This window comes from Alligator mississippiensis, chromosome 11 (genome assembly GCF_030867095.1).
Source record: "Alligator mississippiensis isolate rAllMis1 chromosome 11, rAllMis1, whole genome shotgun sequence".
Taxonomy (NCBI): domain Eukaryota; kingdom Metazoa; phylum Chordata; order Crocodylia; family Alligatoridae; genus Alligator; species Alligator mississippiensis.
In genome coordinates, this window is record NC_081834.1 from 12943567 (window position 1) to 12957391 (window position 13825).

General features: G+C 46.5%; 1 protein-coding gene across 1 annotated transcript in view; it reads left to right on the forward strand.

Moving 5' to 3' along the window:
- Nucleotides 1-978: 978 nt before the first annotated feature.
- AGBL1 (AGBL carboxypeptidase 1) overlaps nt 979-13825 on the forward strand; it is a 393910-nt gene continuing 381063 nt past the window's right edge. Inside the window, exons 1-4 of the mRNA XM_019477387.2 lie at nt 979-1042; nt 3355-3501; nt 4334-4465; nt 7343-7436. Coding sequence (XP_019332932.2) covers nt 3378-3501; nt 4334-4465; nt 7343-7436 — 350 coding nt within the window. The 5' untranslated portion in view covers nt 979-1042; nt 3355-3377. The remainder of the gene's footprint in view (nt 1043-3354; nt 3502-4333; nt 4466-7342; nt 7437-13825) is intronic.

Genomic DNA, 13825 nt, shown 5'->3' on the forward strand with positions numbered 1-13825 from the left:
TGTGCAAGATCTGAATTAGATCCTCTTCATCTAGTGCACATCAGCTAGTGTCCACATATAATGTCAATTTAGTCCTAATGAAACATAGGACTAGTTAACTTCCCTCCTGAAACTCCTGTTTGCTCTGTTGTTGTAGTTACCAGGCTATAGAATCAATGGACTCTCACTGTAAGCTGCACACCCGTGTTTGAAAGCATTTAGGCTGGGTCATTAACTCATCGCATGAGTGCCTCATTGACCCAATGACCATGTTTTTATGTTCTAAAAGTCTCTATATTGACTTTGACTATTTTAGGTTAGGTCTGAAAAATAAAGAGCTGGAAAAGAATGACTTAGCTAAGAAGAAGATAGGCAATTTAAAAAAACAACATCACCTCAGTTCTTTCATCAACAAAGAATGGGATCACTGGGCTTGACTAACACTTGAATATGAAGTTTTAGATAGTAACCAAAGGTGCTCCGCATTTCACCTCCTCTTACATTATTCCCTTTGTTAGAGCCGTTGTTAATGCACTGCAGTGTGTGGCTTGTTCAGTTCTTGTTCTAAATTCAGCAGTTTTGTTGGGTATGAAAGCAACTCAGACAGTTTGGGGGAAAGGTGATGAATTAAAGCATGAAAATGACAGTAGCTGGGAAATAGGCAGAGGTGTGTCGGCTTGACATGGGATCAAGTGGAGTGATTTCATGATGTTGGGTTTTTTTGCTCACTACCTCCACCATGTCCTGATCACTACTTGAAGGAGGTATGACTAGAATGGCACCAGGGACTATTAGTGCATTAGTTACATGGAAATGCTGACATCCATCAGCCAGATGAGATGAGGAATACTCACTATGCATATGGGGACACAAAGGCCTCTGGAGCCCATAGGCCTTTGCTTGTATTCCAACCCTGAATAGCGTTTTGTAGAGGAGATCCTCTCTGCCTCACTATTTTGAACTCCTTCATAAAGGTGGGTATTTTTGTTCCTGTTGCAGAGTTCCCAGGACAGAGACGTGATCCTGAACATCCTCGGTGTTCTTGCTGACCTATTCTCTGTGGGTAAGTAACTGGTGACCTTTGCAGGGTGAAAACAGAAATTCCTAAGGCTGGGCACACACAGGGCACACTTCCCAATAACTCTGACTTGTTCTTGCCAGGTTGACTGGGCCTGGTTTGTATCCGAAGACCTTCAACTCTTTTTTCTACCTTTCTGGGAGACTGGGGTTTTACTTTGCTCAAAGAAAGAGGAAGTTTCTAATGTTATTTTTAATTTTATCGTGTAGAGAAAGGACCAAAAAATGTTTTAAATGGTTCCATGTTGCTGGGTTTTTGGTTGTAGCTGTGTTGGTCTAAGGACATAGGCAGGTAAGGTCCTTTGGGTAGATGTGATGTCTTCTTTTATTAGACCAGGTGAGTAGATGGAAAAAAGTTCTTAGCAAGTTTTCGTATTAGGGCTGTGTGAAATGGCACCGTTCTGCTTCGCCTTGAGTTTTGATGGAACAGTGTTCAGTTTCGAAGTTCATTTTGATTTGAAAAAGCTGTTCCATTCTGTTCCATCGAAACAGAAAGGCTGTTTTGACGCTATTTTGATGTTTCGCTGGGGACAGGGAGTCAGCCCAGCTGGGATGAGTTCGTTTCCCCAGCACTATGGTCGAAACGTTTCCACTTTCCAAATGTTTCGACTAGCCTTGTTTTGTTTCGAGGCTGTTCTGCAGCCCTTTGTTTCATTTCGATTTTGCTGTTTCTACTTTGAAATGAATCGAAACAGTGTTGAAATGAAATGGCCGGTGAAATTTTGCACAGCCCTATTTCCTGTGCCTGATAAAGGGTAACTGCACCCAAAAGCTTGCTAAGAACCTTTTTCCAGCTACTCACTTGGTCTAATAAAAGAAGATATTACATCTAACCACATTACCTGCCCATGTCCTTAGGTCAACATGGCTACAACCAAAAACCCAGTAGCCTGGAACCATTTAAAACATTTTGGCCCTTTCTCTACATGATAAAATTAAAAAAAAATTAGAAACTTCCTCTTTCTTCGAGCAAATAAAAGATATCACAATTTCCCAAAGAACCTTGCCTGCCTTAAACGGTGCCATGAATGTCAAGATATTTTACATCCCAGGGGAGCTTGGAAAGGTGCAAAGTCACCAGGGCCACTACAAAGTGAGAACCATGAAACATGAGCAGGAGGCTGACTTCCCAGGCTACGACAACTCAACTCTGTAACAGGCTTCCTCTAATAGCCCAGAGAACAAATGGCTTCTCCGCATCCCCACTTGAATAGGGTAGGAAATATTCTGCAGGGGTGGAGAAACTCAAAAACTCCAGGAAAAGGGTAGGCACAGCATTTTCAAAGGCTCTTCTATTTGTGAAAGTGTTACTACAGGGGCCCCAGTTATGTGGAAGGAAGAATTGCCAATAGACCTGAAAACAAAATTAAACTTTTCCCACCCATTCCTCTAAGAAATTGTATTTGAGCAAAAAGTGCCAGCAGTTTAAGTTGCCAAAATTCAGAGCTTTGTGTGCATTACGTAGTTTCTACATCCCTATGCCAAGCTTCTCATATTCCCCCTTCACACTCCTTACTTTACAAAGTCCTGTTAGAGACACTTGCAGTTCAGTGGTGACTCTTTTATAGCCTTCAGTGACATTCCTCTATCAGCTGGGGGGATTTTTTTTTATGGAGAATAGGAAGTATCATCTCCCCTGAAGTATTTTCAGGGGCTGAATATGCTGCTCCCACAATCTCCCCAATGTGGGTTACCACAAAACAATTCACAGATGACCAAAGTGCCAGTGGATTGTCCTGTTGACACAGTAGGACCTCCAGAGCCAGCATTGGCTTCTTTGGAGACCTGCTTTGTTTGAGAGCCATCTCCAAAACTTTCCTAGCACTCCTTGTTCTGAGGGAGTGGTCTGTTGAACCTTTATACCTTTAACTGTTTAACTTTTGCTATCTCAGGAAAGAGCACGGAGCTTTCCATTCCTTTGAAAGCTTTGAGTGACTGCTTATTCCTCTCTAGCCTATTTAACTGCACAATGACAACCTTAGCTGGATGTGGCCTGTAAAGATACCAGCAGCAAGGGCAAGAGACAGCAGAACACATGGCTTGGAGGAGTAGATCTGGGTCTGGACTACAACTTCAGCTTGGGTAGGGTCTGCTTGAAATCCAAATCCAGATGCAGGTTTTGTAAATGCCCCTGCATGTTAAAAAAGTCTGACCAAGAAGGCACCAGAGAGGGTCATACAGTGGACTTCCACAGATCCCAGTAAGCATCATCTGAACCATGGAAAGCTCACTTCTTCCTAGGTTTAAGACTCCATGGCAGGAAAGTTTAACCTTCTTTTCTAATTTTCCCTTTCTCAGGAACAGATCGGAGAATTCACTACATGATCAGCAAAGGGGGCAGTGAAGCCTTGCTGCAGGCCCTTGTAAATGCTGCCCAGACAGCTGAGCCAGACTACAGCATCCTTTTACCTCTGCTTCGTTTGTTGGCTAAAGTAGGCCAAAGAGGTATTGCTTGCCTACAATTACTTAAAAGCATAGGGAAGAGGGAGGAAAAGATCCAAAAGGTCACAAATGTGGTCAGGACTGGGATCAGTAAGTAATAGCCTGTATCCTTTAATGAGGAGGGACCTTTTCAACTGAATGCTGTCTCAGGGGGAGGGACAGCAGGCTGTAAGAGCTGTAGTGGGAAACTGTGATAGTTTCACATGCTTATGGAAGGAGGCCTGTCCTATGAATATGAGCACAGCTGATGGAGATCATTGTGGGTTAGCTGAATTGGTAGACATGCTGCTTTCTGGATCCAGGGTCCCTGGCTGAAAGGACAGGTGGGCAAAGTTCCACACGGAGCTCGTAACAAGCTGCTAAACAGTCTGTTATATAGTACTGATAGAGCCCAGCTGCTGGGTCGTAAAAGGCTCCATTGCAAAATATGATACTTTGCAAAGGCTCTTTCTGTTACTCTGACAGGCTTTATACTCCAATGATGCATTAAAAAGGCATTACTGTGTGTACAGTAATGTATGGCTGTGTTCCTTTCATTTGAGGGACTGTTGTTTAGTGACTAGAGCAGGCCTGCCTGCTTGAGTTCAGTGGATGCTGTTTGTATATGGAGAATGAGATGCTGGTAAGGCAAGTGCCTCAGTTTACCCATCTGTAAAAGGGAGAGAGTAGTACCAATGTGTCTTGCACGTTATTTTAAAGTCATAGCAATAAGTATTTGTAAATGTTTTAGGATCCTGCTGAAGGAGCCTGGATGCTTCTGTCCTGTAGCATTTTTCCATCTCTCCTAAAAGCTCCTTTTCATTTACTGTCATTTTATTCCCATTTCCTTTTATAGACAGGAAGTTTGGGCAGAGGGTGCAGAAACTGGAGGCAATTGATGTGACCCTGAGCTTGGCAAGGAAAAATCTAGGCCACCACCTGCATCTCATCCACTGTCTCTGGGCCCTGAGGGTTTATGCTTCCAGTGGTACGTATGCTGATTTCCTCATATTTCTAATGTCAGTAAGATGCTGACCTAGCACCTGATGAAGTAAATTGATGCCTAAAAAAGCTCATACCTTTCTGATCCAGTTAGTCTTTAAGGTGTCACCCTACCTTGCTTTCAGACTAACCACCTTTCTGCTCACATCAGTGGGAGTCAAACCCCTCCTGCATTTATCTTAGTGCAAACTACTGACACCCGTTGTACAGGGACTTGTGCATTATTACATATCTGTTGGAGTCTATTTGTGATGATAGATAGCATTGCACACCACAACTAGATTGATCCCAGGTTCAGTCCCTTGCAGGGGGGCTACCTCTCAGACAGCCCTTCTATTCTAGTGGTATTTGAGCTTGCCCAACCACAGACTACAGAAAGTATAAATATTATTATAGAAAATAGCCTCAGAAAAGACTATTTAGTTCAGATGATGCAGGGTTGCTCCTGTTGTAGTGCTATTTTAGGGAGTGACCTACTTCTCTCCCCAACATGGTGCTGGAGTACATGACACTCCATGTATTTATCCACACAAGCACTATAATCCCCACTTTACAGGTGGGGAAGCTGAGGCACAGAGAAACACATGACTTATCCCAGGGTGCATACGAGGCTTGCAGAGTTGCTAGGAACTGAGCACCTGTCCCCTGAGTCCCTAAACCAGGGGACCATCCTTCCTTTTCTCTGTACTGGTCTTAAAGGATGACTCAAGCCATGGGATTTCCAGCACTTTCAGTCGCTGTATATTTGGTCCCTCCTGGTGCCATTTACTCTACAGTTAATACTAGAAAATCATCTTGGTTTCCCCCTTATAAGTTACTCTTTGACCCCGCTGTGCATCTCTAGCTTTCTAAATCATTCCTCCTAAAATCCAGCATTACTGGCTCTCAGCCCTGCAGGCACAGGAGTTGTTTTCAAGCTATGGGCCTTCTCCAGCAGACAGGTAGTCAGTCTCCAGCAGTTGGTCCCTCTCCCTGAGATGAGCATTATTTGAAAAGGTGAGTGTTACTGAGCCTCTGACAGACCAGCAGCTATATGCTTCAGTTTGGGTTATAGAGCTTCACCATCAGCTGTCTCCTGTAACAAGACCTCTTCTCCCTGCCTCCCCTTCCCCTTTTAAACACACCTGCATCCCAGTTAAGCCAATACCTGCAGAGTGTTTAGCTGTTAACTTAATATCAGGACCTCGAGGGCTGCTAACTCATTCTCCAGGTTGTTAGTGACATCTGAGCATCTACTAAGGCATGGAGCAGTGTCAAGAAATTGGCATAAATTTTAGTGAAAAATGTGCCTGCATTTTTCTCCAAAAAAAAAAAAAAAAAAAAAGATAATTCAGAAATGTTTATCTAGCTCTGCTTAATAAAGCTCTTGTCACTACAGTTCCTACATCTCACCTGTGGCATAGTGGGTGGGGATTGATATTGTGCTGTGCCCTATAGCTAGTGCAAAGGATTTTGCACAAGCCCTTGTGGAGAGCCCTCTAATTGCCCTGTGCCAGGCAGAACTGGTTCTTCCAGGTTCATGCTCTACCTCTGGGCAGCCTGGGTATGAGGATTGTTTTGGGCTAAGCCAATATTGGTGTGGAATTTGTAGGAGATGATGTTTCCTGGTCCCAAAAATAAACCTCATTGAGTGGAGCAGTAGCGGATCCAGGAGCATCTGTAGATTTGAAGGTTGTTTGGGGGTGAGAATCTAAGCAGCCAACCCAGACTCGTTAAGATCTCTTTGCAGCTACTCATTGCTCTGTGTTGCTGCCTTCCTAGCCTGTGCCACCAGCCCTGTGTGTGGCATGCGTTGCGGTCTACGGGGAGTGCAGTTCAAGCAGCCTCGTATGCCGCCTGTCCCCCGTGAATGGCTTGTTATTGTGAAAGTAGCCGGCAAAGCCTTCCAAAGCTCTCCATCAGCAGGATGACTTGGCGGAGACCCGATAGGGGCTGCATAAGTTGATGGGCCCTTTGGCAGCTTCCTGACGGCCAGTGGGAGATGGTTACAAAGCAGCCAAAAATCAGCCCCGGGCTGGCATCCAGGGCTCCTGCTGGCTGCTGACAAGGGGTGTTGATTTCTTATCCTTTCCCCCTGTTAGGATACCTCTGCCATTTCCCCCCCTCTCCCCCCCAAAGCTCTTGATTGTTTCCCCGTGGCATTTTCTCTCTGCTTATTCAGAGCACTCTCATTATTAGCATCATCTGTGTGAACCCCTGCCCCTCCCCTGCTCTCCCATCTCACTGATTGGTTGAGGGACTGCTGTAGGCTTAGTTTTTCAAGCCAAGCAGCCGATTTCTGTGCAGATTTTTTTTCTTTTTTTAAATTGACAGACTGCTGCATCTGAGGACAAGAACTAACAGTGTTACCAAGGGAAGGATTATAGCTAGGAGTGGCTGGTAGGGGACTCTGGTTACACTCTGAAGTACCCTCTGACTTACCAGGGTAGAAATACTGGGGGGTGGAGTAGGATGGACAGAGACCCTTCTTTCATATGCCCCACATCTTGAATTGCTCTAGGGAAAATGTGATTTGGATTTGGAGCCCTGTCTTTTGGCTGGGATATGGCCCCATTTAAACCTAATTTGTTCCTAGAGAATGATTTGTACAGAAGAAGCAGCTCTGAGATACTGGGATGAGTGCAGAGTTAGGCATTAGGAGTTGGCAATTTTATCCTTGACCGTCACTATGTCATTGTTTGACCCTGGATTGCTTTGGACCTCAGTTTCCACATCTGTTAGATGCTCTAAGAGGTCTGATCAGGAGCCCACAGAAACTGGGCAATAATTCTGCCTGCTTTAGCTCTCTGCTGCTCATTCTCCAACTGCAGTAACCCAAGCTTTCTGCTGTGGGTTTAACTGCCTTTCTTTCTCATTGGTACAGTTACTGCAGGAACTACCTTGGGCATTAATGGAGCCATGGAGCTGCTTTTCAAAGTCATCACTCCTTATACCAAGAAGCACACCAGGACTGTCAGGTAGGGAGCTGATTTGGGCCTGTCCAGTTGCAGCAAGTATGCCAAGTATAGGGCTGGATGAACAGGTTTAGCTCAGAGCTATGCTGTTGGGAGCCAGATCTGGATCCAGATGCTTCTAGACATTTGCAGGTGGCTGGAAAAAGCTTGGTTCCACCTGTAAAGGAAGTCAGAACTGACCAAAAATGTCACTGCAAATACAAAATGAAGGATTTTAGAGGTGCAGAAAGGAATTGCTATTGGGCCATGGTTGTACTTGATATATTATATCCAGGGGTGGCCAGCCTGTGGCATTAGGGCAGCCTCTGTGTGGAACGTGGCCAATTGGGGAGGGGACAGGTAGCAAAACAGCAGATAGGGCAGGTAACAGAAAGCAAACCAAGAAATCAGGCAGGGAGCAGAAGACAGAGCAGTAGACTAGGCAGGGGAAGAGGATGGGCTTTTGGGGAGGGTATGGGGCGCATTTGTTTCACACCTGCCAAAAAGGTTGTGCCCCCACTGTGTTTTATTACCATACTAGGGCAGGGGTTTTCAAACTTTTTTAATGACTGTATCCCTTCTCTCAGTGTTACAGCTCATGTTCCCTTTATTTGTTTTTCTTGGTTTTTTTTGGGGGGGGGGTGCAGATTGAGGTCCCCGTGGTGAGGGAGAGGGTGGGGGTGGGGCTGCACAGCTGTGAGCAGCTCATTCTGGAGGTGCAGGGAGGAGGGGTGGCTCCTGTCAGTGCATGCACCTTGGGAGGGCATGGGGGCATGTGCCTCTGGATCTGTGCTCAGGGTGGGACAGGCTGGTGGGGAGGGAGTGGGGCTGGGGGCTGCCCAGCCAGGGTGGGGTGGAAGACTGAGCTGCATGTGGGGTGGCTCTTACAGCTGTACACACCCCAGGAGGGCACAGGCCATGTGCTAACATATCTGAGTGCAGGGCAGGGTAGGCTGTGCAACCCCCCTGCCACCCCCAATACCTCCCTCCCTGCACCTCTTCCTCCTGCCCCAAGTGCTACCTGGTCCAACCACCACCAGGAAGAGCCCGGCACAGCCCTGGCCCCAGCCTCCTGCAGCAGCCCACCCTGCCTTGTATGCAGATCTGGGGACATATGCCCCTGTGCCCTCCTGGGGCGCTCACAGTGGCAGGATCCACCCCCCATGTGGCTCAGTCAGCCACTCCACCTTGGCTGGGCAGCCCCAGCCTCACTCCCTTCCCCACAGCTGGGGTCTCAATCTGCCCCCACCCTTCCCTCACAACACACTTACCAGCCAGACCCAGCTTCTCCCCTGGCGGCCTCCTTACTGCACTGCAGCTGCGCACACACAGGTGGCATTTATCAGCCACATTAGGTCTGCGTGCTCCCTATGACTTTTAAATACCCCTAGGGGTATAGGTACCCTTGGTTGACAACCACTGTACTAGGGACTTATGTTCAGGTCCCAGCATCAATTCCCTGCTTCCCCACATCCGGTGGTAACGAGCCCCTTATATCTGTCTCCAAGAGCCTCTCGCCACAACCTGGCAGCTCAGGGTCAACCCACTATTGGATCTGGGGGCTTAAAGAAATGTTCCCCTAGGTCAGATTGACAGGGCAGGCTGGGGGGAGGGTTAGCTTTTCTTTCAGGTGTGGGGTGTGATCCTTTTCCTAGATACTCTCTGAGTGTGTATAAACTGATTACTTGTCTTCCAGTGCAGCGGTGGCTGATGGTGTGTTGTTGGGTGCTCCTGCTGTTTATGGTTTGTGCTCGTCTGTGAGGGTTTGGAGTGGACTATTTTTAGGCATTTTCTGATAAATGGTTGTCTCTGAACTGGGCAAATGGATCCGATGGCTTGGGAGACCCCTGCTCTTCCTTTGTTCCTTGAAGCCAAGGCTTGTCTCGTAACTCTCAGATGTGATCGGCCCAAACAGGGGTTTCTGGCAGGAAGGTGGGCTGGGATCCTTGCCACTCCAAATAAAATCCTTGTGTCAGGCACAGTCTGGGGTTATTTCTAGCACATGCTGACTATTGTTTCAAAGTGACTTTTCCTGTAGAGAACAGCCCTGCCTTGCATCTCTGGCTTGAAACTGAAGTTAGCCATGCAGCTGTCTGTCCCTGACCAGTTCTCGGGACAAGATTTACGATGCCTACACACCTATGACAGAGCGGGAACACGTGGGTGAAGACACACATCCTCGGCTTGGCACCAACCCAGCGTGTCACAAGCCATAGAGAGGTTGCATGCTCCAATGCATGTTTGTACAGCGCAGAGCGTGCACAGCCTGTCTACCAAGGCAAGGTCATGCACTTTGGTGTTTCGGATGCACGAGCTCAGCCAGACATGTGTTCCCGTGTTTGCTTGTCAAATGCAAAGCACATGCTCTTGAGCCTACATGCCCTGAGATGGAGGGGAAATTAGCCCACACAGAGCCATGGACTGGTCTTTGATTTTATCCTGAGTGGAGCTAGTTCAGGGATTTCTGCACCGCACTGCTGCATATTTTGGACATACCCTTAGGGAATCGGGCAGAAGCGTATGGCACTAGACTAAGTGAGTGGCTCTTGTGTTGGTGCTGATGGTAGTACTGCGGCAGATAGGCTGGGTATAGACTAGACAACAGACTAGACAGCTGTACACTGAGAAATCTCCAAAGGAGAAGAGCAATTAGGCATGTATGAATTGTGCCCAAATCCTGGGTTTGCTATCCTAGACAAAAGCATGGGTCCAGCATCCTGTCTAGTCAACAGCAAATGCATGTTACTCTAGAAGAGAGTGGCCCTTTAAAAGAGGCTTACACATTGACCCATGCTGCTATCATCCTGGCAATGCATTGCCTTGACAGCACTTGACAATAAGATTTCTGAGGACGTTTGAACTGGTCTGCACCATTGGCCTTGTTCGGTGCTTGGTTCTTAATACCCCAAGTGGGTCCAGCTGATGCACTGCATCTTGCAGCTGCCTTGTTAGCACAACTCAATTCACTTATGCTGTGGTTGCCTTTTTGGCTTTCCAGGGGAGTCTGAAGAGTTTCAAGCAGCTTTGCAGCTTCTGCTTGTCTCTTGACAGGGCACATGTAATCCCTGGAGAACTTTACTCCTAGGGTGTGGGGAGACGAGGATGTTTTCTGCAGTGTGGTTCTGTTCTCACCTGCTCTGAAAATATTGTCCCCTGTATTCCCAGGCTGTTGGAGCACCCTGCAACATTCCTCTCAGGCCTTGGATTATGATTTATCTCTCTAAGACTCAGAGCCATGGGGGAATTGGTTTACATGATGCAGCATGGCCTAGAATGCATTTCCTCCAGAGCACCTGGGCTCAAATACTGTAGCAATTGCAAATGATTGATGTGTCCATGTCCACACTTAACTTGGAAAGCAAATTCCACTCACTCCTCTGCTGTCCTTTCCGCTGAATTGTTCGTCTGTGATTGGAATAGCGTTAGTCACAGTAGTACGATCATCTAGCTCTGCGCTCTAGCTGGGATACTGAGTGTGACTGGCCCTGCACTGGTATCAGTTTAGAAGTATAGTGTGGGATTGACTAGGACTCTCTCTTTTATTTTTATTTTTTAATGTGAATTTTGTACTAGTGAAAGATCCATGGAAAGTGAACTTCTCAGCCCACAGCACAGGCAGAAGGAATGCAAGCTTCCTTTTTTGGCCCCTACCCTACCTGGAATGAATGAAGACTTCAGTCTCCATTGCTCAATCATTTACTGCGTCTCTGCTGAAAGTCACTTTTGGGGTCTTTTGAAGTAGCTTAGGATATAAGTTGAGGCTATAAAATTCATTCCATATATTGGCAGAAGGGAAAATGGAGGGCCTTTCAATAAACCTTGGACTTGATCTGTTCTTGATTTTTCTAGATTGTACTCAGTAATATTTTGGATTTGTTTCACAAATCCAAATCCCAACAGCTATTTGAGACGTTTCTGCCTTTTAACAAAAAAATTCAGTTTATGAAAAATCAAAATTTGCTTAGCAAAACTTTCAATTTTGCCAAAATTGTTTTTACTTTGCCCCCCTTCCTTTCCATTGGACAAATCCAGCCAGAATATTTTGTTTGGATTTAGGTGAACTCTAAGCCACGTGTTTTTTGTTTTTTCTTTTGGGTTGTTTTGCATTCAGCTATGTCTGCCTGAGCTGCCATGCAATCAGGACTCGTAGTAGATGGTATATTTTATTAGACCGAGAAGATTTTTGCAAAAAATAATTCTTTAATTGCAAGCTTTCGGGCACAAACACCCATCATCAGGCATTGGAGAAAAATTGTTAAAGTTCTCCTGGGTAGAAATGAAAGTTCATATTTCATAGGATTTCACAGAGGAGTCAATAGATGGAAAACTCCTCTGGGCAGTCAGTTCCTAGCTGAGATGGAGCCTCTTGCCTCCTGTGAGGATCTGTGATGATGCAAATTACCTTGAAACAAAGGCAGGAGCAGTGTTTGGGGTTTCAGGTGGTCACAGTTGCTTCCTGCTTGGGAAAACATGAAGATTTCATTTAAAAAATGAGCTGCCATGGTGCTTCTTAGAAGCTGTAGGTCAAATAGGTCACCAAACCTATACCCCCATGAAGCACTTGTCCCCATTCTGTTTTGGTACATCGTGGGAGATGTAGTTCAGTCCTGTAGCTAGCTCATAGAGAAGGAGGCATGGGGTCTACAAACTATCATTTGCTGGAGGTTTAACTAACATGATCATTAATCAGCAGGAGTCTGGTAGACCCCCAGGGAGCCTTCCTAGAGTCCATCACTGGTGTTGTATTTTAACACCAAGGAGTTAGGAGCAGTGAGTGGCTGCACTAGAAACAGCTTCCTGTTCATCAGTGGAAACACTGTAAACATTGGCCTAAATCTGCTGGTTTAAAGATCGTTTGCAGCCAATTTAAAGACTTTATTTTTCTCTTTCATAAGGGACAAAGGATTGTGTTCATCTCGCCTTATTTGGTGACATTGCTTTCATTCTGTCCCACAGAGGGAGAAGGAAGAGGTCTCAGGAGACACTGTTGGCATGAATGTAGGGCTCGAGATGGGTTGATAATCCACCATGAAGGGAGGGCTGAGGATCCCTTTTCTCTTGAGCTCCAAAGGAAGCTTGGGATGGTGACAGTCTGAAAAATCTCAGGCATCCTCACAATTTGCCAGACTATGGAGGAGGGAATATGTGTAAATACATTTTTTTTGCCCAGCCCCACTTAGAAATCCCTAGAAGACGAAGAATAACTTGCTGTGGTTGGCAATGAGAACATAGGTTTCTTTTTAGCTTCCAGGAGGAAACTTGGAGAGCAGTAGTGGATGACCTGGGGCTAGGTGGGTGGACCTGGCTTATTGCATGATCCCTATGGGCACCTACTCCTCCCCTTCTCTTTGCCCTTGACATCTTATTTTTTCAGAGCTACATGCCACCATGATTTGCCTTGCTGCCTGGAACAGCCTGCATCTCTGGGGGCTGATATTACCCTCACTTTGATCAGCTGCCAGGAATGCAGCATGGAAAATGCACTGGCACCATGTCCTCTCCCATCGATATACCATTTTTCTACTGGCCCAGTGAGCACAGGGACCAAGGTCACTTTAAGAATCCACTCTGTGGAGCACTAGGATCAGTGCTATTTATTTAGCCAGCTAAGATAGGGAAACAAGATACATAGTTCTATTTATTTTTTCCAGCAGCAAAGCCCTAGGTTATTTAGATGCAGACTCTCCTATGCTCCAGTCTATTTTGTCTGGATGTATGCCAAATGGCTCTAATTTCCCCCCTGGACTATGACCCATGGACTTTATTGGTCTCAGTTTGGGGGCTGAGGTCTTCACATTGACATGTCCTGATTTGTGTGGGTCTAAGCAGCAAGTAGCCATATTTAAAGAAAACCCTTTTGAAAATATCCACTAGAACTTAAAAAGATGCAACTCCTGGCAGTTGACAGAACGCTCTGCATATATGCTCTATAGCAGTGCTCCCAAACTCTTCATCCCATCGTGCCAGGTCTGCCCGTGGGCCCAGTCCGGTGTGGGGTGGGTGTGCCCATGGCTTGATCTGGTCATGGTCCTGGGGAGGAGGGTATCGGCTTGGGCTTGATCCAGCCATGCAGCAGTGGCCTGACCCAGACCTCATCTGGCTATGCAAGGCTTGGAAAGTTGGCAGAGAGGAAGGGGTGGCCAGTGGCCATGTTAATTGCCTCTGGTCCCCTGCCACCAGGTTTCCTGACCATTGGGGAGCGCCCCCAGGCCAGATGCCATGGCTCTGTGGGCTGGATTTGGCCTGTGGGCTGGGGGGTGGGGGGGTCGAGCACCCCTGCTCTATAGAATGAAACCTTTCTTTGGCAGAAAGAGTTCTCTGATAAGTGTTACACAATGGTTTAAATACCTAGGATGTTTTTAGTTGAATGCTATAGGATCCTTCTACTAGGGAAGGGCTAGTTTCCAAGCAGG